Source organism: Mya arenaria, chromosome 7, assembly GCF_026914265.1.
Source record: "Mya arenaria isolate MELC-2E11 chromosome 7, ASM2691426v1".
Classification (NCBI taxonomy): Eukaryota; Metazoa; Mollusca; class Bivalvia; order Myida; family Myidae; genus Mya; species Mya arenaria.
In genome coordinates, this window is record NC_069128.1 from 746,485 (window position 1) to 771,990 (window position 25,506).

General features: G+C 35.9%; 1 protein-coding gene and 1 non-coding gene across 2 annotated transcripts in view; one reads left to right on the forward strand and one right to left on the reverse strand.

The window, feature by feature from the left end:
• Positions 1-25,506, reverse strand: part of LOC128240634 (disco-interacting protein 2 homolog C-like) — a 68,155-nt gene that overhangs the window by 25,278 nt on the left and 17,371 nt on the right. The window contains exons 3-15 of the mRNA XM_052957343.1: positions 23,928-24,020; positions 19,429-19,554; positions 18,062-18,295; positions 17,429-17,557; positions 16,461-16,519; positions 15,688-15,745; positions 11,820-11,893; positions 9,975-10,098; positions 9,597-9,688; positions 9,158-9,268; positions 6,997-7,120; positions 6,452-6,585; positions 4,033-4,135 (exon numbers count right to left, since the gene is read on the reverse strand). Of these exons, the coding sequence (XP_052813303.1) occupies positions 4,033-4,135; positions 6,452-6,585; positions 6,997-7,120; positions 9,158-9,268; positions 9,597-9,688; positions 9,975-10,098; positions 11,820-11,893; positions 15,688-15,745; positions 16,461-16,519; positions 17,429-17,557; positions 18,062-18,295; positions 19,429-19,554; positions 23,928-24,020 (1,461 nt within the window). The remainder of the gene's footprint in view (positions 1-4,032; positions 4,136-6,451; positions 6,586-6,996; positions 7,121-9,157; positions 9,269-9,596; positions 9,689-9,974; positions 10,099-11,819; positions 11,894-15,687; positions 15,746-16,460; positions 16,520-17,428; positions 17,558-18,061; positions 18,296-19,428; positions 19,555-23,927; positions 24,021-25,506) is intronic.
• Trnan-auu (transfer RNA asparagine (anticodon AUU)) lies at positions 15,843-15,919 on the forward strand. The gene has a single exon. It is a non-coding gene; the product is annotated as a tRNA-Asn (tRNA).

A 25,506-nucleotide genomic window follows, 5' to 3' on the forward strand; every position in this document is an offset into this window, starting at 1 on the left:
CCAAACCATTCTGTGATTTAAAATCCATAAACACCACCGTCCGAAATTGAGATTAAATTGTGAAACTAGGTCACCGGTGTCAACTTAGAAAATTTACTTTCGATTTCACCACTCACACTTAGAGCACTGTTATTTGATATTTAACCATAGAATGTTATAAAATGTTTTTCTTACACATAATTTAGAGATATCTGTGTCTACATATTCGATGGCAGCCGCTGACACTTTTATTTTTTATCTATAAACAACAATATTTGCATGACCTAAATTGGCGGGGATAAAACAACAATCACGTGACAGTTATTGTTTACCAGTGTCGGCTGTTACATTTGTCAATGCTTATTGCTATTGTTATTTTAACAACTCCTGCATATTTTAATTAATTATTTTATACAAAGAATGATATGACTGCTATCGTTTAGCCCTAGTCGAAAAAGAACAATAGTTCATTCAAAAATGTCACAAGTTTTTACTTTAATCGGATGCTGTTTTACATATCCGCAAGTCATATGGGGGCCAATTATCCGCATGTAATCTTTTGGTTACTTTACACATGATAGTTATAATTAAATTGGTGAACAGTGCCTATTTGATGAATGTTGACCAATTAATAAACATTTCGACTCATTTTAAACTTAAAACGAATTAACTGGTTTAATACATTTGGCTGCTGTCATCTGGAGAATGTTACAGTAGAGTAGATTTTAATTTTAACAAACCAATTAAGGTACACCTTAATTACAGGCTCCAAGCTTACACATAAGGATGTGGGACAACTTCACCTCAAACAAAACACCATATTAACACTGCTTATTTTTGTAATGTGCCCCCACCCCCCTCCCAATCACCAGGTGGCAAAATACCTGTAAGGTTTTACAAGGGGAAAAAAGGACCAAAGCATGAAATAAACACCCCTTAACCAAAACACCTCTATTGTCACTTATAAATGTATTCCTTATGAGTATGATGTACAATAGTGTTATTTATACAGAAAATGAAACATTACTTTTATCAATAAAAAAATCAAATGTAAAAAATGTAATTGGCAATTACCATTCTTATGAATTTATTTATTATATATGTCATATGATAACAGCTAATTAAGGAATTTTAACACAGAAAAAAACTACCTTACATAATATGGATTTACATGTTTATTTAAAAAAATAAATAAAAAAAGGAAATAATCACACTCTTTGTCACTAAAATCAATGTTTGTTATTAAATAAAAAAGGCAAAACATGTTGCATCTCATGAGAGCTTTTCATCAACATTTACAATATGAACCAAAATTATGTTTTTGCATACATGCACAAGAATTCTGAGATTAATGACAAGTTAAATCATTGCATAAATGGCAAGTAACTTTAAGCAGAGATGTGATTTAACATTCTGCCATAATTGTAAGAAAGGTGGATACATTTTATTTCTTCAAAGTTGCAGTTATTTTTACCAAACTTTACATTGCATTTTATAAATATGTACAAACAGTATGGTGTTGAAACATGAGAATACAGACATGTTAATGTGTGCTTTATTTTGTTGGCCCTTCGGTAACATTAAACCACCTGATAACTAAATAGTTAAAGTATAAAAATTATGATAGTTTGCTTACAACATGTATATCTCTCTATGTATATCTCTCTCTGTTTTAATGTTATCATAAGATGAAATAATATCAAATGTATTAGAATATACAGTCCTACAATGAAATTATTTATGCACAGCCATCCAAGAACTATAACTATTTGATTTGTTAAGGCAGAGCAAGTATTTTTTAAGCTGTAAATAAAGTAACACTTGCATGTTTAATAATAAGAAAGCTATATGATATGTTATGTATAGAACTATACCAATGGGCTCGATAGGAATTTCCTATTCGCCTCTCTCATAGAGAACCTGCGTTCAATTCCCAGCCTAGGCGAGTGTGAGTTTGGTTAGTGGTCACCAAGTTGGACGAGTGGGCTTCTTTTCCGGGGTTTCCAGTTTCCCCTAGTACACAAGACCCACTCTCTGGTATCATTGTGCCAATGAGAGTTGCAAATACTTGTTTCACAATTGTGAAAATAAATAAGTTTTAACTAACACTCCCTTTATGAATTCAATAAGTTACAAAATTAACTACTTACAATGGTACCAGGGTGGATGGCATAAAATGGGTTCTTTCCCCCCCCCCCCACCCCACCCCAAAAAATGTAAGCAATTTGTAGTCTGAGATGTTGCATTTTGAATGTATAAAATTACTTTTTATCTTATTTCTCTGATATAGAAGAAGTAAATTTGAACAATGTGAGGGGCGTTGCCTGGTGCACATCCCCCACTAGTGCAGTCAGTGGGTACAATGGGCAACTTGTTTTTAAGTATTGGTTCTATCCTGTCACTATTTTAAAGCTCATTTAATTATATACCATATGCACTTTTGATACTGTCCTTATAACCAAGTCTTGAGTACTGCTACTAAAGAAGACTAGTTCAGTCGCTGGTTGGAAATAACAAATATAAACATTTGTTTCCTTTAAGAAACATGATTGTACTTATAATATTTAATTAATACTGGTCAAAAGCATGTTTTTGATTCATTGTCTCATGTTGTGTTTATGCAGTCTCAAATGACTACAACTTAAGAATCGTATCTTATTGGTATACTGTTCTTTTAAAAAAAAAACATAGTTGATGTTTCCATAGCAACCTTTTAAAATTGAAATGAAATGACTGAAAGATACATAATTGTGGAATGTTTATTTATCAATCATGCTCCCATTCAGTAATATTGTAATATCAATTTCATACTGGACTATTGTTTTGTGATCCTTTAAACAGGGTATCAGGTCTGTGCCATTAGTATATTGTTAACTGTTCTTCTTTCCATAGCTAAGCATCACTAAAATACCGTAATGTGAATTTTTATTTGCTGAAAATTATTTATTATGACATTAAATTAGATAAAGCAGATACTTATTCATAAAATAATGGTAATGTAGTCAATAAAAAACCTGAACATTGGTCAAATTCTTTAACTTTGGTATGAATATCAAATAAAGAAGATTGGTTGCCATGGGAACATGCAGAATAACTTTCTCACAAAGGTTTTTGTTGCTTCATAGTATTGTATTCTTGATCTGAACACTAAAGCTAGAAAAAACAAATGAATGACCATTGACATATTTGCTTGTTTCTCTCCAATAAACAGCTGTTTTTCAATTATATTGTAGCACACGCCATATAACAAATGTTGTCCAAAATAAACAATAACATAAGTTTTCATTTAATTGCGTTCAATATCAATGTGAATCTTCATTTTACCCAAAAATTCTTCAATTGATGGATTTTATTGATGAACACAAATGTGTTTTTATGAAAAACAATAGCATATGCAAAATAAAAGTATAATTTTTAGACAAGAAATTGTCTCCATGGTTACCGTGGAATCAATTTCAATTACTGATAGCTTAATTAAAACTTTAACATTTCAATATCACTGTCTGAAAGTTTGAATGTTGTAGAACAAGTATTATTTAAATTGTATTCTTTTAAAGTCAATGGGTGATATATTTAACATTCACTCAAAACAACTCAGCAGTGAGCACTGAACTACACTTACAACATTGCAGCATGGTAAGGGTTAAGTAATAAACTGGCCAGAGATGATGTTATAATTGCGTGATGGCTTGAAATGAAGTATCGATAAGAGAATTGGACAGTCTGCATATAAAATAATGAGTGATTTTAAAACACAAGTACCTTCTGTATAGTTACAAGCCAAAGTAATGCTTATATAATGACCGCGAACCAATGGAATTTTCTTGTTTTTGTAACTGTACTTCCCACCCTACTGCCATCTTTACTGGTCAAGTGTTGATACATTACTAAGTTCTAACTACATTGGACAAACCTTCAGTGTAATTGCACGCCACAGTGAGGGTTCTACAGTGACCAAGGACCCCATTTCTCGTCACTGTAACTCCGACCGTACTGCCATCTTTACTGGTCGAGTGTTGATACATTACTAAGTTCTAACAACATTGGTCATACCTTCAGTGTAATTGCACGCCACAGTGAGGGTTCTACAGTGACCAAGGACCCCATTTCTCGTCACTGTAACTCCGACCGTACTGCCATCTTTACTGGTCGAGTACTGTAATGGGAGAAGATTATGGTTAAATTGAAGGTCTAGTTTTATCAGTTCTAATAATACTTTGAAGTTAATTTTTTTTTTAAACCAAATGTTGAAATGGACTGAAAGTTTTGCAAGATTTAGAAGCAATTTATTTACAATGAAGAATTGTTTCAAAGCTGAAAGTAAACTGGTTATGCTGAATTGTGAATAGAGATAAACCAAGCTTTATACTAGATAAAGCTTTTTATACAAAGACTGATGCTTTTAATCATTAACATGATTCAAGGTATGTCAAGGAGATCAATCAATTTTTAAGAAAGTTACGACCATAGTCTAGCATGCAAGAAATCTACACAATGGCCCGATTGTTCAGAACTTTATTAAAGTTAACAATGGTGTTAACGTCATCATTGTTAACTTTCAAATTACTCTGAAAGTTTCACGGATATACTTATACTATGCTGTGTTCCTAACAAAATTTGGGACAATACTCAAGATGAACTTCTTTTATTAAATATGGGAGCAAATAATATAATACTTGACGTTTAAAAGTTAACAAAGATGTTGTTAATCATGTTGTTAACTTAAACAAAGTTCTGAACAATCATTCCAATATGTACATACTACAGTGTATGTTTTAGCTAAATGAAAGATATAACTAAAATGTCCTTCTTTATTAATCATTTAATGTTTATAGATAGGGGATATAGTGCATGTTTTGCAATAAAATAGGAATATATCAGACAAATCTATGGGGTAACACTTTTCATTAGTGAGGCCGTTTTTTTCACAAATTCACATCAATAATCACATCATCATAAAAGGAAAGCAATGAAATAAAGCTATCATATTGTATCAGCAATTATTAAATGAATGTCAGAGCCTGAATTTATTTCGTACACATTCATAAAATATGGCACTCTGAACAAACAATTTAGGCAAGGCCAGAGAAAAAACCCATGTCATACTGAAAATGTAGAACTGGGCTGAAATAAAACATCTCAAATCATTTCCGAACTTATGTCATTTCCTTAGGTTAATTATCTCACTGATATGATGTCACAACTTAATACCATCTAAAATACTTCCTTTTCATTCATTTTATGTAAAACAAATATTTTACATCAAAAAAAGGCTTATATTATTTTTCTTAATATGACCTTTTATATTTAAGGAAATCTACTGTTTAAGAATTGACTTAAAAAATTTGTGAATACCAGCTTAGATTCTAATCTCCCCTTATATAACACAGAATGAGGAAAAACTGCTGGAATAGTGAAATAATAGTTATGATAGTTAATAGCTCACTTTACCAAATTGTGTTAGTTGAAAATTCGCTTAGCCACAATATGTTAGTTCATATCATCATTAAAACATGCAGTGAAAATCATGCATTCAAGAGCATCATTCATCCCAACAGTATTGTCTTTAAGTTCAGACTTATTTATCATTTTAAGGATTTTGATATTGTTATTGCTCTAACAGCTAATGTAATGCAAAGGAATGCTCTTTCGCACTGGAAGGAGTGGGAGGGACAAGGGCACCTGGAGCAGACCCACTTGTCAAGTTTCTAAACCACTAACCCAAATTACATGGATCCAGGTCCTGAATTGAACCAGGGACCCCTTGAGAGGCGATTTTGCTAACAGGACAACCTAAGTCTTATATTTTTAAAATCCTTTACTATGGAACTAACTTAACAATTTTTTAATCACTGTAAAATTATCTTCAATGAAACTGACTATATGATTTTTTAATCAATGTAAACTCATCTTTTATGAAACTGACTATATGATTGTTTAATCATTGCAAAATTGTCTTCTATGAAATTGACTGTAAGATTGTTAAATATTTGAAAAAATGATTTTTATGAAACTGGCTATATGAAAGTTTAATCAAAGTAAAATATATGTTATGAAACTGACTATATTGTTGATTATTCATTGTAAAACAAGCAACAAATCATTATTTTTTTAACTCAAACCCAAAATTAAACAAACTCAGCCCAATACAATATTCTCCATATAAAAAAGCAAGGAATGGAACTAGGTTACATAATAAATCTTGTCTTGATTAAATATGCTAAAACGGTAACCATTTTTTTTTTTTTAAATTTACCTTACATCAATGAAATATATTTTTTGGAAAGTTAAATTTTTTGAAATTTGTAAAGTTTATCTTTAAGAATCATTACTGAATGAAGCTCTTTTTGTTTCTGACACAATGACACCAAAAATTAGTGTAATTAAGAAAGGAAAATATGTGTTACAGAAACAATTAAATAGTGTTACTAAAAGTAGACTTCTGATGCTTAATATAGATGTTTATGGTTACCGTATCGGATCGGTTCTGGATCTCCTTTACCTCGACGTACGCGGGTACGTCTTCCGAGGCCTTTGGCGGGGGCTGCCAGTCTTTCGGCAGTTTTGACATACTGTCCGTGGATAGCCAAGATAACCGAGGCCAGCCTAAAAAACAAATGCCAGTGAAACTTAAATATACAGGAGAATGGCCAGCCTGAAAAACAAATGTCAGTAAAACTTAAATTGATAGGGGAATGGCCAGCCAGAAAAAATCAAAGACATAATATTAAAACCAGTGAAATCTTTTAACTACCAGAGGAATGTTAAGCCTTTTACTTATACATGATTATATCTTATTAGGTCTAAGCAGTGCACCATGTGTCACATTAATATGACGTCACATTGTACATGTGTATCAAAAACTGCGTCAATTAAAGGAAACAAACCTGCTACAACTTCTTAGTGCTTACTATGTCTATACGAATTCATTGTCATGAAAAGCAACAATGCAACTCAACAAACTTAATTTACATTGATGATGTGATCTTGACGTATTTAAGCAACTGTAAGTCATACCTCTAAATTGCACAACTTCCCCATTAGCAGTTTTAGCGAGGCCCTTCAGGCAGGCTTCTGATGTGAGAGCGTAGTTGCAACTCAAACTACCCAGCATGAACCCCACACCCTGGCCTCCAGCATCCTGCCAAACATAGAAATTTTAATTAAATAAATTAAATAAATTGCTGTTATGGCATTATTTTTTTGTCTAAGTAAGTGTTTGTCAAGCATTAAATCCAGAAACATCACAAATATTAAACCTTTGGGAAATTTAAACAATCAATAGGTCTGCATTTTCTATAGTTTACACATTCTTACATTTCTAGACGTTGTAAATTTAACAGAAACTGGCACCACTACGTTCATAATACAGCCATAAATGATCAATATTTTGGTCATTGTTGGGAGATAGACTATCACCGTAAGTGGTAAACATCCCTAAAGTTTACCTTCCCATCTAGGTATAAGGACCACTCCAGCCATAATACAGCCATAAAATGAAGTGATAAAGGCTATCGGGTCATTATAGGGATAAACGTTCACAGTAACTGATTAATACCCCCAACAAACAAACATTCTTACTTTTCTAGATGTTTGAGCTTCAACCTAAAGGCACCACAAAGAAAAGGAAGTATTTTTAAATTAGATGGCCATAACACAATCATAGAATCCAATGATGAACGATATTGGGCTACTGTGTCAATAAATTATCACTGTTACTGGTGAATACCCCCACAGTGTTTACCTATCCTTCTAGATGTGGGAACCTCTACTGAAACTGGCACCACTCCGGCCATAATACAGCCATAGAACCCAATGATGAACGATATTGGGCTACTGTGTCAATAAATTATCACTGTTACTGGTGAATACCCCCACAGTGTTTACCTACCCTTCTAGATGTGGGAACCTCTACTGGAACTGGCACCACTCCGGCCATAATACAGCCATAGAACCCAATGATGAACGATATTGGGCTACTGTGTCAATAAATTATCACTGTTACTGGTGAATACCCCCACAGTGTTTACCTACCCTTCTAGATGTGGGAACCTCTACTGGAACTGGCACCACTCCGGCCATAATACAGCCATAGAACCCAATGATGAATGATATTGGGCTACTGTGTCAATAAATTATCACTGTTACTGGTGAATACCCCCACAGTGTTTACCTACCCTTCTAGATGTGGGAACCTCTACTGGAACTGGCACCACTCCGGCCATAATACAGCCATAGAACCCAATGATGAACGATATTGGGCTACTGTGTCAATAAATTATCACTGTTACTGGTGAATACCCCCACAGTGTTTACCTACCCTTCTAGATGTGGGAACCTCTACTGGAACTGGCACCACTCCGGCCATGATACAGCCATAGAACCCAATGATGAACGATATTGGGCTACTGTGTCAATAAGTTATCACTGTTACTGGTGAATATCCCCACAGTGTTTACCTACCCTTCTAGATGTGGGAACCTCTACTGGAACTGGCACCACTCCGGCCATAATACAGCCATAGAACCCAATGATGAATGATATTGGGCTACTGTGTCAATAAATTATCACTGTTACTGGTGAATACCCCCACAGTGTTTACCTACCCTTCTAGATGTGGGAACCTCTACTGGAACTGGCACCACTCCGGCCATAATACAGCCATAGAACCCAATGATGAAAGATATTGGGCTACTGTGTCAATAAATTATCACTGTTACTGGTGAATACCCCCACAGTGTTTACCTACCCTTCTAGATGTGGGAACCTCTACTGGAACTGGCACCACTCCGGCCATAATACAGCCATAGAACCCAATGATGAACGATATTGGGCTACTGTGTCAATAAATTATCACTGTTACTGGTGAATACCCCCACAGTGTTTACCTACCCTTCTAGATGTGGGAACCTCTACTGGAACTGGCACCACTCCGGCCATGATACAGCCATAGAACCCAATGATGAACGATATTGGGCTACTGTGTCAATAAGTTATCACTGTTACTGGTGAATATCCCCACAGTGTTTACCTACCCTTCTAGATGTGGGAACCTCTACTGGAACTGGCACCACTCCGGCCATAATACAGCCATAGAACCCAATGATGAAAGATATTGGGCTACTGTGTCAATAAATTATCACTGTTACTGGTGAATACCCCCACAGTGTTTACCTACCCTTCTAGATGTGGGAACCTCTACTGGAACTGGCACCACTCCAGCCATAATACAGCCATAGAACCCAATGATGAACGATATTGGGTCGTTGTTGGGATAAACTAAAGCTACCTGAAAATGAAAGCAGAGAAATACATGTAAGTTCATTAATTAATTCTGAATGTTACTGCATATATGTCTAAACAATTTAAAAGTTAAAACCTCTGTAATTTTAGTGATTTCTTTGTAAGATCAATTATTTTGGTAATTTTATCTTCACTGAACATTAAAGTGACTGTCATTGGTGAACTATTTTGGTGACTGTCATTCATAGATTTATTTAGGGACTTTACTCTTAAGACTATATTAGTGACTTAATCTTTATATTCATCGGAAATGCTTTTAACTGTGATGTTTTTAAGGTAAGGTAACACAATTAACCAATAACATTCAAACTCACCCTGTCTCCTGGTTTTATTGGCACTTCCCCTTTCTGGCCCACCTTGTTTAACAAGTTGTATGCAACCTTCTGTGTCTTACTGAGTAATTTCCCTGTAATAAAGATATTTAGGTTACACTACACTATACATCAAATTCCTGTCTTTTAGTTTCCAAAAAAAAAGGAAATCAGCAAGAAATTCAGATTGCATGAAAGATCATACCAGAAGAGACAGTATTTTTCCATCTTTAAACATAAAATGTAACATAAAAATATTAAGGTTTCATTATTGTGCATGTACATTTACGTAAAATGCGATGAACATGCTAGGGTTACCATAGAAGCATTATTTTGGATTAAGAATTGTGATCTAAGAGTAAACAGATATGCTTTACTCACCATATGTAAGGTTGACGGAGGGTTTCCCATTCTGATCCAACACAGTGACGGCCAATGCTTTATAAGTGGATGACCCATATCTGTGTAACGCTGCCTCCAAGTTGCGAGGTAAGCCAGAGGGAACCTGTTGGAAAGAGTTATTTATACATAAGATGACGCATTTGTGGATACAGAGAATACTGGAAAAGCTTTCAGACTTTGTTTTAACACTGTGAGCATAAACCACTTATAACAAATGTTTTGTACTAATTCAAGTTATCAACATTGTAAAAAGAGCTATACGCTGTCCTGATTCATTCTCTAATGTAAGATAGCTTCATTACAAAGAGAGCTATACGCTGTCCTGATTCATTCTCTAATGTAAGGTAGCTTCATTACAAAGAGAGCTATAAGCTGTCCTGAATCATTCTCTAATGTAAGATAGCTTCATTACAAAGAGAGCTATAAGCTGTCCTGAATCATTCTCTAATGTAAGATAGCTTCATTACAAAGAGAGCTATAAGCTGTCCTGAATCATTCTCTAATGTAAGATAGCTTCATTACAAAGATAGCTATAAGCTGTCCTGAATCATTCTCTAATGTAAGATAGCTTCATTACAAAGATAGCTATAAGCTGTCCTGAATCATTCTCTAATGTAAGATAGCTTCATTACAAAGATAGCTATATGCTGTCCTGAATCATTCTCTAATGTAAGATAGCTTCATTACAAAGAGAGCTATAAGCTGTCCTGAATCATTCTCTAATGTAAGATAGCTTCATTACAAAGATAGCTATAAGCTGTCCTGAATCAATCTCTAATGTAAGATAGCTTCATTACAAAGATAGCTATAAGCTGTCCTGAATCATTCTCTAATGTAAGATAGCTTCATTACAAAGAGAGCTATATGCTGTCCTGAATCATTCTCTAATGTAAGATAGCTTCATTACAAAGAGAGCTATAAGCTGTCCTGAATCATTTTTTAATGTAAGATAGCTTCATTACAAAAAGAGCTATAAGCTGTCCTGAATCATTCTCTAATGTAAGATAGCTTCATTACAAAGATAGCTATAAGCTGGCCTGAATCATTCTCTAATGTAAGATAGCTTCATTACAAAGATAGCTATAAGCTGTCCTGAATCATTCTCTAATGAAAGATAGCTTCATTACAAAGATAGCTATAAGCTGTCCTGAATCATTATTGAGTTTATTTTTAGCAATATGTGTACCAAGTTTCATTTTAATATCTTGAGTATTTATTGTATGGTATTTGAGTAATGACAAATATTAAAGATTTTGTTGTTGTTCTTTCAGTCAAACAATAACCACAACTGAATTGTTATTGAAGCGAGAGTTATGGATCTTGCTATGCATGTTCATAATATCTTTAGCAACATGTGTACCAAGTCTCATTTGATTATCTTGATTTTTCTGAATGGCATCTAAAGTAAGGTTTTTACATGCCTACTCTAAGAAAAGGACCATAACTTTTATTTGGGAAACCAGATGAGCGAACAATATTACATGTTTATCCACAGTCAAATGAATATCCAGTTAAAAATTAGGGGTAAACATTCCTGTTTTAAGTTAGTGAAATAACTCAATAGTGTTGAATTATCGGACATAAATCACATAATCGAATCATAAGTTAAACAGACAAACATAAACATTCATCAGATCAGAAAGTGTTATTCTATACTAAATCTTGGCTTGAAATTATCATGTCCAACATTTTCGATGACAAAAGAATAAATAATATGTATATATATTTTTTTTAGTTTTTGTACTTTTATAGTACCAATTTGGATATATGAGATATTATACATGAGTATTTAATTGTTTTTTAAGTGACTATACCAAAACCTACCACAAGTTGGTCTCCAGCCACAGGGGTTAATGTACTACCCTCAGGTTTTGGGGCGTTGGGGTCTGCTGGTGGCGCTGAAATGAAGCATACAAAATATGCATTAGATAACACAACGGTTATTTATATGTGATGCCATTATCAAAAAATTGTTTCTATCCTGACCAATAAAACTATTTATTATTTTTACCCATGAAGTAGGCAAGTATGTTGATAGTTTAACGTTATTCTCTTCTTCCATATTTTGATATCATTAGCCACTACCAACAAACACTTTTTTAAGGAAGGCCTTGGTAAGCAATTTCTAAGTTATTGTGCTTCAGTGTGCATGGTAATTTTCAAGAATCTCAAAAACAAAGCTAACTGCATCTTTTGTTAAACCTATATACAAATACTGTGAAATCATTAATGTTCGTGGTGCATTAATGTTCGTGGTTTTCGTGGGTTGGGTGATCCACGAATTCAAGATCCCACGAAATATTGACACTTCATTCCCTTTTTCAATTGCCATGTTTATATGTTACGGAGGCCGCAGTACACATCGTAAATATCCGTCTAACTGTATATCTTACTATCATTGTTTTGTTAATATATTATATCAGCCTTTAACAAATAATAAACCAAATCATTTTAATGTGTTTTTATAAACCGAGTGACGTAGACAGCGGAAATCACGGGCCAGTGCGTGGAATGCAGTCGATCTAGGACGATCACAATTTCGATTATATATTTTTTTCAAAAACGAATATCCACTAATTCAAGTACCCACAAAATTGTAATTTTTCGGCAAACCACGAAATTTCATGCCAACGAATATAAATGATTTCACAGTATTCAACTTGACTTTCGAAAATCAGATGCGTTGCCTGTCGGAAGCACCCATCACTTTTCAAGAAAAGTCAAAATGACCTTGACCCATGACATACCGGTACTGACCCAAAAGATTTCATCCACTGATAATGACCAACGTGCGTACCACATTTGGAGGCTTAACAACAAGTCCTTCAAAACAGATTGATAGGAAGTGAGTGTGGTGCAGACTCCGCCCGAACAAAGTAACCCCTATCTGTCTACCATGCTGTGCAGGTGACACAAAAACAATTCCCATGGTACCTACACTATGGACAGATGTACAAACTTGCAGGAATAACCTAGTAATGACAATTTGGGGTTGGGAAAAAAAAGCCTTTTAAACAAGCCTGTTTTATATGCCTTTTAATAATATTGGGTCTCATTATCCTAGTTCATGTAACAATGGTCTTTTATGTTTGCTATTGAACATACATGATTGTACATGTTAGGCACCATTTTGGCTACGTGAGCAAAGTTATAACTAAAAGCATTAAAAAAAAGGTCATATTATATTGCATGTAAATGTGAGCCAACAAGAAAATCTCATGTCTACATCCGGTGAGACTAAATAAGGATTTATCCCTATAAAGAGATTGGCAAGCTCAAAGCATAAAGGCAGTATTTTTTCAGAATCATGCAACACGGAAACTAAAAGCTACATTTTTGGGGTGAAATGCAAACAGCCATTTTCTGACTAATAGTACAAAGAGACTTAGGTGAAATGTACAGCCTAAAATTAAAATCGAGCAATTGTTTCCAAATATAATTCTAAATTAAAATCAGAAGCTGAATATAAATAAATTTGAGCAAAATCAGCAGAAAAAATATGGTTATTTTGACATGAAAATATACCGATAAGAATATAAGGACTGTTTTAGGATACACAATGATAAAAAAAATCATCAAATTACAAATAAAATTAAAGTATAAAACTACGTAATTTCATTGAAAAAGTTGGGTATTTTTTATAAGTTTATGATCTTTTTCCACATTTTAAGGAAATTTGAACAAAGATTAAACAAAAAGGAATATTTAAGACATTTATGGCTAGGAGAAAGCCTGAATTACATGAAGAGAATATGGAATAGCAGACAAGCCGAGTCAGAAACACTATGGATGTTCAGTTTGGGGTTATAATTTTAGTCCTGAACCTACATTCATTATATTATGGAGATTTTTTCTTACCTAGCGCTTGGCCTACAATTAGTTCTATGCTAAGTTAATAAGTTATGATTTGTAACTATGCAATATGATATAATACTTGTACATTTGAATGAGTTAAGACTTTACTTACCAAATGTTACAATATATAGTACACATTCATTTTCAACAGACTATGATTAGAACTATTGCATGATTAATTAAGATGATATTAAAGCTGCACTCTCACAGATTTACCGTTTTTACACTTTTTTTATTTTTTGTCTTGAAAAGAGCAATTTTTTGCTGACAAAAGATCAGAACGCAGATGTGCATAATTCCGTTCGAAAATCAATGTTTTATGTTTTAAACCGTTACTAACGGTTTAAGAAAAGTGCATTAAACATTATTTTTTGAACTTAAATATAAAAATCTGCGATCTTAATTTTTGTCAGCAGTCTTATATCACTGGTTTCCATGGATTTTCGCAAAAATTGGCTCGTTCCAAGACAAACTAGAACTGTAAGCCAAAGGCTAACGAATACCCCCCAACCCTTCCCTGTCTAGGTTGTTTGCCCTGGCCTTAGTTATGGTATCATTAGAAAGCACAAGGCAATACATTTATTTAGTTTATTTAGAATACCTATTACTGAATCAGGGACTGCCATGGCACTGCAGCAGAGATCACAAAATGGTCACAAAAAATGACCAAGGATTAGGCTAGACAAAGCTGTATAATTTTTGCCTATTTTAACTTATTCAGGGGCCATAATTGGAGACATGATCATGTGATTCCAACCACAATCACAGGGGCAAATGTTCTCACCATGGCTAAAAGTTTGAAAAAGATTCATTCAAAAATGACGAAGGAGTAGGACGAACAAAACTAATTTTACCCAATTTAACTCATTAAGGGGCCACAACTCCACTCAGGATCATGTGACTCCCACCAAATTCATGGAGGCAAAGGTTTACATCATGGCCACTAATATTTGAAAGTTTGAAAAAGATTTGCTCAATAGCTTCAAAGAAGCATCCTGGACAAAGCTAATTTTGCCCAATTTAACTCATTAAGGGGCCACAACTCCACTCAGGATCATGCGACTCTGACCAAATCCACGGAGGCACAGGTTTACATCATGGTCATTAATATTTGAAAGTTTGAAAAAGATTTGTTCAATAACGACAAAGATGAATCCCGGACAAAAAAAAACGGACGGACAGACGGACAGACAGACGGACAACCCGATTCCAGTATACCCCCCCAAACTTTGTTTTGGGGGGTATAAAAATAAAAAAAATCATCAAAACCTTCGATCTGTGAGAGTGCAGCTTTAAAGCTGCATGCTCACAGATTGACAGTTTTAACAAAATTTTTTTTGTCTTTGAAAGAACAAATCTTTGTGTTAATATCTGGAAAAAATTATCAAAGACTGGTGACAAACTATCAGATCGCAGTTTTCAATATTAATGTTTGAAAATTGAAGTTTTGTGGCCAAAAGGGTTACTAACACTTTAAGAAAATTGAGTTTTTTTCGGCATAATACATCAATTTTCAAACGTAAGTATGAAAGACTGCAATCTGATTCTTTGTCAGCAGCCTTATAGGCATTTATGCAATATTGCCTCCTTCTAAGACAAATAAAAAATAAAAATATGTGTATCTATGAGAGAGCAGTTTTAATGGACCTAGAATAAATTGTTTCCTTTTTTCCTCTTCGTACTCAATATAGAATCCCAATTTTTTTTCAGTATTTTTTTCTCTGCGTATTTTCTATCCCAGCATATCTCCAGGTTTTTTTTAATGAAACTACCCTGTCACTTCACAAGTGTCCTGTTAAAATTTATGTGTAGTTTGTATTTTTATGGTTGTCCATACCTTCTAAAGCATCATCGTCCTCTTGGAAATATTCTGTCAGGGGCTTTCTCTTTGGTCTCTGAAATTGAACACGACAATTTACCAATATATGTATAAATCAAATTATATGTAAATCACCATGTTTTAAATATTGTTTAAACTAGCATTCCACAAATTGTCCGCCCGGATAGCTCAGTCGGTAGAGCGTTGGACTATTAATCGGACAATCCGGGTTCGATTCCCGGGCGGACCAGGTCACTTCTGTTGTGATTGGTTATGAAATCCTTTCTACGACCATTCGCACTGTACCACTGTCCCTGGCATGTACAGAAGTTGTCAGTTCCTTGCAGAAGTGAAGGCACCTAGTACTGGTTCACCGCCCAGGATAGATGTGCAGTGGTTGAACTGTCACTTTGTGACCCTTCAATGTGCTCACGCCGGGACCCGGAGTATAAACTACTAACACCACCACACCATTCCACAAATCAGATATGTCACCTCTCAGGAGTGCCTATCATTATTTCTACTTTTTATACCTTGACCATGAACCTATTGACCCCAAAATCAATAGAAGTCATCTCCTGACCATGACCAATGTCCATAACAAGTTTTAAGACTTTACAACAAGTCATGTAAAAGTTATTGATCAGAAATGTGAAGCAGACAACACAGACAACGCTATATAATAAATCCTAATGTGTCCTTAATAATATTCAGACAATGTATTAATCGATTATCTCTGACTTCTGAGACAAATAATCTTCGACAAAACTTGATCATCGTTTAATCCCTACCTTCAATGTGTTCATGAGCTGTTGTATTTTGGCTGCCACTTTGCCTTGGTGTCTTGGAGCTGAAAAATTGAACAATTAAATAACAAAAAATCCAAGAAATAAAATATGTCCAAAATATATAAATTGAAGAAATATATATAATTATTATCTAATATCATTATTTTAAAAATATCTAAATCATAAATTGTATGGCAGCCATTGAAATTAGACTTTTGGATGAACAAGCCCTAATGCTTATACTAATGCTTGGCATCAAATTTTGTAACAAGCCCTGCTATATAAAATTCAGAATTTGAGCAAGCCTGAAAGACATTTTACCAGTGCAGGGCTTGCGGGCTTGTGCTAATTTCGACCACTGGTATGGTGTAATTAGTGACCCAAAACAAAAAAAATCGCCAACCCTTTCATTGCTAACACTTATTAGTCAGAGTCAATTTGCATGCTGATATTTCCTTCAACACAGACAGATGGAACGCCTCAACAGACTCTGCCAACCTGAACCTCTTATCGCCAACTTATTACCAAGCCCTTATAAACACTTACAATTCAAATCAATTTCCATGCCAATGTTTGCTGCCACAAAGACAGGGACAAAGACAAATGGAACACCTCACCCTTATAAAACAAACACCACCCATCTACACCCCAACCTAAACTCTCAAAGTAAGAGTCCAAGTCAATGCCAATAATTCTCGCTTCAATGATTACATTAAAAAGAACACTAGTCAGACTCACTTAGTCTGTAAACGTACAGGACAATGCTAACAGGTCATTCTCTGCCACACTTATCGACAGAACATTTGACAAACTAAACCTTTAATCCCAAACCCCTTTTATCCAATTTAACCAACATCCATACACAGCATTTACAGTCTGAGTCCAGATCGGAGCCAACACACCTTTTCCTACTCCTTCAATCCTTCATTCTCCCGTCCCATTAACCAACTGAACCCATTATCACCACTTACAATCAGAGTCAATGTCCATGCCAACATTCCCCGCCACACGGACTGATGGAACACCCCGCCCAACACGGTCAGCCTGTCTACTGCTCTTTGCATTGTTCGTTACATCAGGGGGCTGGGATATGTGTTGTGCTGAAAGAGATACAAGATCAGAGTCTTGTACAAATTTATGTATCATATATTTACAATTCTGAGGCTCAAAACGCGCAAAACGGATATGATTACATATAGGAAATAGTTCAAGCCCAGTATTCACTATTGATCTTATCCTTAGACATGCCTCAGTGATTCCATTCAGCCTATTGGTCAGCTAAATATACAGGCCAATCAAAATACTTAGTTTTTAATCTTAAATTTAAGTTCAATCTAAGTTACTTAACCAAACTTAACTTGACTAGTCACTATCTTTTTATTAGGCCCGCTAAACCACATGTTGCCACTTATATAAGAATGGATCGAACATAGTTATGTAAGGTACAATATATAGAAGTAGGAGTTAACTTGTTCATGATGTTATCTATTTAGCTTTTGACAAGCAACTTAACCAGAAAACAAAAAAAATCAATCAGAGAAAACGTTTTCTCAGCTATTAATAGAACTTCAAACATCTATGTTTAGACAACTATTTTCACTCACAATGTCGAGCACTCTGCATAACGTCAGCAAGCGCCTGTCTCGATGTGTTCCCGGGAATCTGGTACTTCACATAGGCCGCGCTACGGGGACGTTCTCTGTCTGAGTGACGTGGGGACGCATTCACGTCAGAAAATGATGATGAGCTGCTGGCACCGCTATCTCGTGTGCGCGCACCGCGGTGGAAGTTGCGGTTTGCCTCTTCATCGTATACACTGTCATCATCAGAGGATGATTCTGCAATATCAGTAATGGAGTTAAGACCTCATATATCAATTCTGTCAAGGAATAAGTTACTAAGTTTAACTGAGGTTTAAAGGGACTAGACACCAGATGATACATCTGCAAGAAAAAAATAAAATCAAAAATATAAAATTGATACTTTTGTGTATCAATGTGCTTACGACACATGTATCTTTCGGAGTTTTTGTGTATTTTCCCATTTCGATATTTACTGGGTTTGTCGACCATGTAAAAACCAGTAATTATAAAAATAGCATCGGTATATTTATCTGTAATAATCCAGAACATTCACATGCTTAATATACACACTATAAACTGGGAAACAATTAAGCCCTATTTTTAAACTGGTAAACTCCGATGAGACAGTGACAAAATATTATTATAATCACATAAAATTATGTTTTAACAGCCTTATACTAGCTTGTATTGACAATTTTAGTGTTCTATAGAAGAAATAATACTGTATTTGCCGATTTAGGGACCATCCGGTGTCTGGTATCTTTAACTGTCAAAAGAGGAAGAGAAAAATGACAAGTGAAAAACCAATGACTGAACTTGTCTGAGATGCAGACAATCAAATTTACAATTACACTGTTGCATTATTGATTTACAAATTCTGTAACTGTAACTTTCAAAGGCCCTAAATGGGCGATTTTGTAAAACAAGAGCGTTATGGAGACAATGCAAATGCTTGTCAGTGTTGTATCATGTTCAAAACATGGGCACAACTCAACAATTATTGAAGCTGAGTACTTGGCCCTGAGTGTATTGTGTCCTGCAACATTTGAACAAAGTTTCAATTGAATATCTTGATTTTTTGAGTAATGGCCAACATTAAAGGTTTGTCACTACAACAACGACGACAACAACAATATCAATGCTACTACATTAACTCAAAAAAGAAATTCTTCAAAACACAGACTAGACAAAAAAAGAATAAATGTATTATTGTCCTAGTAAGTACAATATAAGGCAGCATAGAATTAACATAAAGCCAGATAACTGTGGGAATACGTACGATATGTAGGCTGAAGCCGCAGTGTGCCATTACAAGCCTTTTTTAATTAAAGCAGGTATTGCAAAAGAAAAACAAACTTCATCACGCAAACATCAAACAAGCCCCTCACCATGCCGGCTATCCCGATGTCGCTGGTTTCCCTGGTACGCGGATGTGCGCTTGGTTGAGTGTGGTATCACAGGGATTTTCTTGTTGTGTGAGGCCAGGGCTTGCATAACTGCCTCCGTGCGAATCTCTGTAAAAACCACAGCAATCGGTGTGTTTGTGATCGTGCAAGTGCCAGATTATGTTCAGACCTTTTTTCTTGGCTTGGTGAGAATGTTGTACTTGAATTGGACGTGAAATAATCAGGAGATATTTTATAAAAATCTGCATTATTTTCCAGATGTTTGCATTGGACATGAGACATAACATCTGAACAATGGTATGCCAGGGTTTTTAATGCATTACCAACTTGATCAAATTAAAGAATACCAGTAGATAGGTCAAAATATATGTATTTATTAGTATCAAGTACCAAATTGCACCTGAATTTTAACCTTCAAGCTCATTTTTATATCTGAAAAACGTTAAATCTATGTTTCCCTGTCCAGGTTATACGCTTTTTTTAATACTTAACAAAATAGATCTTAAGATGGTCATCTACTGTTAAGCACTATCTGATGACTTTTAAAACAAATGCTGATCTTAATTTAAAATTAACTTTTATCTATGCATAAATCACAACACCAACTTTCAAAAGCTAAAGGTTGAACCTGTTAATACCACATGAACATTTGCGTCATAAAGCATAACTATTCTCAATGAAATATTAACATCATTCATTTCCAGGCAATGAAACATTTTATTGAAGACGTAGATCCAAAGCACACACACTGGCAAAAAGTTACGCTCATTAATCCTCATAAAACCTAACAAATTGTACCAGAATTTTTTTTTTCGAAAGGGGCATGTGCGTCTAGACATTAAAAATCTGTTTCATTCTTTGAACTGGTTACCAGTCAACGAAAGTGAAAGCCTGAGGGCCAGTGTTTCATCTAGAATCTTAGGAGTGAACTCACACCTAGGATAGACCTCCTATAGAAGAACTGGGGGTCGTTTCAAAAATAGATTTTAATAGTAACTAAATTATAATATCAAATCTGTATAAACATCTTAAATGACACTACATTGATTTGATCTTCAGAATAAGTACTGGGGGTCATTTCAATAAAAGATTTGAGTAATAACTAAATTAAACAAGAGATGTTTGTCAAACATTATGCCCCCTGAGCGCCAAGTTGCCAGAAATATTTGGACAATTGAATGAAATATGCATGGACTGAAATGACAGCTGATTTGTCATTGGATGCATATGAGGCAGGTCATCTACTGGTCATACCTAATCTTCATGTCAAGTTTGATGACCATAGGTCCGGGAATTGTTGAGTTATCACTCGGACAAGCTTTGGTCTTCCAACAGACCGACCGACATGTGCAAAGCAATTATATAACCCCTCTGCTTCGAAGGGGGGCATAATTAAACTAGATGTTCACTGAAAACTGATACTTCAACTCATGCATTTAGTGACATATAAATTTCTACTGTCTACTATATAAGAAAATAAAATATGGACAATCAGAAAACCTTTTTTCAGCTTACAGTCACACTGACCTTGACCTTTGACCCACTGACCTCAAAATCAATAGGGTTCATCTGCTGGTCATGACCAATAAGCCTACCTAGTATGAGGTCCCTGGGTCAAAGCGTTCTCAAGTTATTGATCGGAAACCGTTTTTCATGTTAAGGTCACACTGACCTTGACCTTTGACCCACTGACCTCAAAATCAATAGGGTTCATCTGCTGGTCATGACCAATACACCTACCAAGTATGAGGTTCCTGGGTCAAAGCGTTCTCAAGTTATTGATCGGAAACCGTTTTTCATGTAAAGGTCACACTGACCTTGACCTTTGACCCACTGACCTCAAAATCAATAGGGTTCATCTGCTGGTCATGACCAATAAGCCTACCTAATATGAGGTCCCTGGGTCAAAGCGTTCTCAAGTTATTGATCGGAAACCGTTTTTCATGTTAAGGTCACACTGACCTTGACCTTTGACCCACTGACCTCAAAATCAATAGGGTTCATCTGCTGGTCATGACCAATAAGCCAACCTAGTATGAGGTCCCTGGGTCAAAGCGTTCTCAAGTTATTGATCGGAAACCGTTTTTCATGTTAAGGTCACACTGACCTTGACCTTTGACCCACTGACCTCAAAATCAATAGGGTTCATCTGCTGGTCATGACCAATAAGCCTACCTAGTATGAGGTCCCTGGGTCAAAGCGTTCTCAAGTTATTGATCGGAAACCGTTTTTCATGTTAAGGTCACACTGACCTTGACCTTTGACCCACTGACCTCAAAATCAATAGGGTTCATCTGCTGGTCATGACCAATACACCTACCAAGTATGAGGTTCCTGGGTCAAAGCGTTCTCAAGTTATTGATCGGAAACCGTTTTTCATGTAAAGGTCACACTGACCTTGACCTTTGACCCACTGACCTCAAAATCAATAGGGTTCATCTGCTGGTGATGACCAATACACATACCAAGTATGAGGTCCCTCGGTCAAAGCGTTCTCAAGTTATTGATCGGAAACCATTTGGTATTCCGACCGACCGACCGACCGACAGACAGACAGACCGACCGACCGACCGACCGACATGTGCAAAACAATATACCCCACTTTTTTCAAAAGGGGGCATAAATATCAAATCTGTATAAACATCTTAAATGACACTACATTGATTTGATCTTCAGAATAAGTACTGGGGGTCATTTCAATAAAAGATTTGAGTAATAACTAAATTAAAATATCAAATCTGTATAAACATCTTAAATGGCAATAAATCAATATTTTTATTTCCTCAACTTTATGTTCATTTTTGATGCTGGCTAAAATTCAATTAACTGAAAATATCTAGCAAAAATATGAAATTATGACAGTATTTTATGATTAAAATCAATTAAGACCTTTATTGATACAGCCGCCTGCACCGTAGACCATCTCAACACGGTAAATAATTGCTCTCATGAAGTATTTCTTAACTCTCTGAATCCGTATGTTGGCTTTGACTTTGAAAAACATAACTAGCCCAGTTAATATGAAAACATATAAGCACAAAACAGGCAGGCGTTAAGGGCTTGAGCTTATTTTCACCCTGTTATTTTGCAAGCAAACTTTGGTATTACTTTACTTGGCCTATTTCAACCAAACCACAAAAATCTGCCTTTCTCAAAATTCTTCAAACAAAGACGAGTGTTAACCACAGACTCTTGAGCAGATGTTTACTTTAAGACTGCACACTTTTATCTCTGCAAGTTTGTTTTTGTTTCAATACATGTATTTCATTATTTCTGTACATTCGTACCCATGCCAACTCCTATTTAAAGCGAACCAAAAATTAAAGAAATTAGAACTAAAGCTATAATTATTGAAGTGATACAAAGCAACAGAATGGGATAGGTTACGTACATAGCACACAACTTGAATATGGCACCCTTTACCTCTAATAATAAGTGAAAATGCTGATTATGTATAAATGATTAAATATTCATTTAATCCGGCTGACAGCAAGAAAATCAAGTGCACTACAACACTAGTGTTATATCTGATTTCTACTCCCATACGATCACTGCAAATAACACACCTAGGACTGCAAACACTAAAAACCTTGCCCCTCCTCCAACCTTGGCCCCTTCCAACCTTGCCCCACTCCATCCTTGCTCCACTTCACCCTTGCCCCACTTCACTCTTGACCCACTCTATCCTTGCTCAACTCCATCCTTGCCCCCACTCCATCCCTGCCCCACTCCATCCTTGCCTCACTCCACCATTGCCCCACTCCATCCTTGCCCAACTCTACCCTTGACCAACTCCACCCTTGACCAACTCCACCCTTGCCCCACTCCATCTTTGCCCCACTCCATCCTTGCCTCACTCCACCCTTGCCCCACTCCAGCCTTGCCTCACTCCATCCTTGCCCCACTCTACCCTTGCCCCACTCCACCCTTGCCCCACTCCATCCTTGCCCCACTCTACCCTTGCCCCACTTCAACCTTGCCCCACTCCACCCTTGCCCAACTCCATCCATGCCTCACCCCACCCTTGCCCAACTCCATCCATGCCTCACCCCACCCTTGCCCAACTCCATCCATGCCTCACCCCACCCTTGCCCAACTCCATCATTGCCTCACTACATCCTTGCCCCACTCTACCCTTGCCCCGCTCCATCTTAGCCCCACTCCATCTTAGCCCCACTCTTTTGTAGCTAGTTTTAAGCCCCTACTTCGACAGCATAACACACTCCCCCTCCCCCTCCCCCTAAGTTGCATCTAATACAACCACTAACCCCCCCCCCCCCACCCATGACGAAACAAAACATACACCCAAACCCATCCTAGCAAATTAAAAGTGGTTTCTTATATAATCCTTGGGCAGTCTCATCTGACCCCGACTCTCGGCTAAAGTGAACTTCAACCCAAACTACTGAAATACCCTACCCGAAACCCAAACCACACACAAACATGCACCCTAACCTCACCCAGAAATGGTGTTTTCATACCAGAGTGGTATCTGTTATCTTCCCGGGTCAGTCTCCTTTGAGCCCGACGTTGGGCTGATGACTGTGGGCTGGGTTCACTGGAGACCTGGACTTCTGAAACCATAAAAAATATCTCTCATTCAGCAAGAACAATCATGGATCTTTAAGCCCTGTTCTTAAGCCAAGTCTTCTCAATCAGACCAATAGAACGGAATGAAACCTACCATTGACATATTAGGACGGAAAATGACTATGTGGTTTTATATCTTATCATATCTTAACTTAAATTTGAGCTGAGCTGAGCATATTCTGTATTTCACGGGCTTAGTGCAAGACAGTTGTAACACAAAATAGAAATAGGAGTCATTACAACCTTCTTGCGCTAAGTCCTAGAATTGTCAATATATATTAGATGCGCAGGGTCTTTTCCTGGTCATTTCCATGGTTTCTAGGTCTTGCTCATACATAGCAATTTACAACATAAACAATTGGGCTTATTTTGCTGAAATATGACCTGTATACTTGGTCAGTGATTTTGTTGACTATTAACTTCTACCCTGGTAAACTAATGTTGCCTTCATATACCATTTATTTGCCCCTGGGGTATCTTTTAACAAGATTAATATGGCAATTGAAAAAGATAATATTTTTAATAAATGCCACTAGTTTTGTGTTGAAAGGTTGTAATAATGCATGGTATCAATATCTGTATTTGATATCATTCTTATCGCTATAAAGCTCACTTAGGGAAATTATGCTGCAGTTATTTCAGGAAAATAATTAAGATATCAATGTCTTTCAAAACGACAAAAATGTTATACTGTCAGAAAACATTTAAAATTTAAAATCATGTTGGTTTCATTCTTAAAAAACAAACAATCAGGAATGTGTCCTTAAGTATCAGCTAAAATAACAGAGCAATACATCATAAGTCAACTTCTCCAAGGTAAACACATTTGTACACAAGAACTTGCAAATTCAGGGAGGACCAGGAGAGGTCTGAGGGAGGAGCTTATGTCAAAAAGTTGTGCCCCTTTGTTACGCCCCATCTCCTCTAACATCAATTCCTGGGTCAGCCCCTGCGGTCTAAATGACATGCAGAAGACAAATACCGTTTGACTTTTGATCATAAACAGGCCAATTTTAGTATGACCAGCTATATACAAGACAAATTTAGCTTTATCATTATACAGGACAAATTTACCAAAAAATTTATCATGTAAAGGACAAATTTGTTATGATCATATTCAGGACAGATACAGTATGACCCTAATGGCATGGTCATTACTAAAAGTATTGGTATGATTAATTTCAGCTTTATGTGGTCATGTCCAAGCCCAGCTAGGTTGGCAAGCATTCATAACTATGAGAATATCAAACACTTCAAAACCGCATTATAAGCTCAATCATTCATTTCTGGTTAAGTCAACCAGTGGTCAAAATTAGCACAAGCCCGCAAGCCCTTCACTGGTAAAATGTCTTGCGGGCTTGCTCAAAGTCTGAATTTTATATAGCAGGGCTTGTTCAAAAATATAATTCCATGCAATAGTATAAGAATTCGGGCTTGTTCATTCGAAAGTCTAATTTCGATGACTGTGTA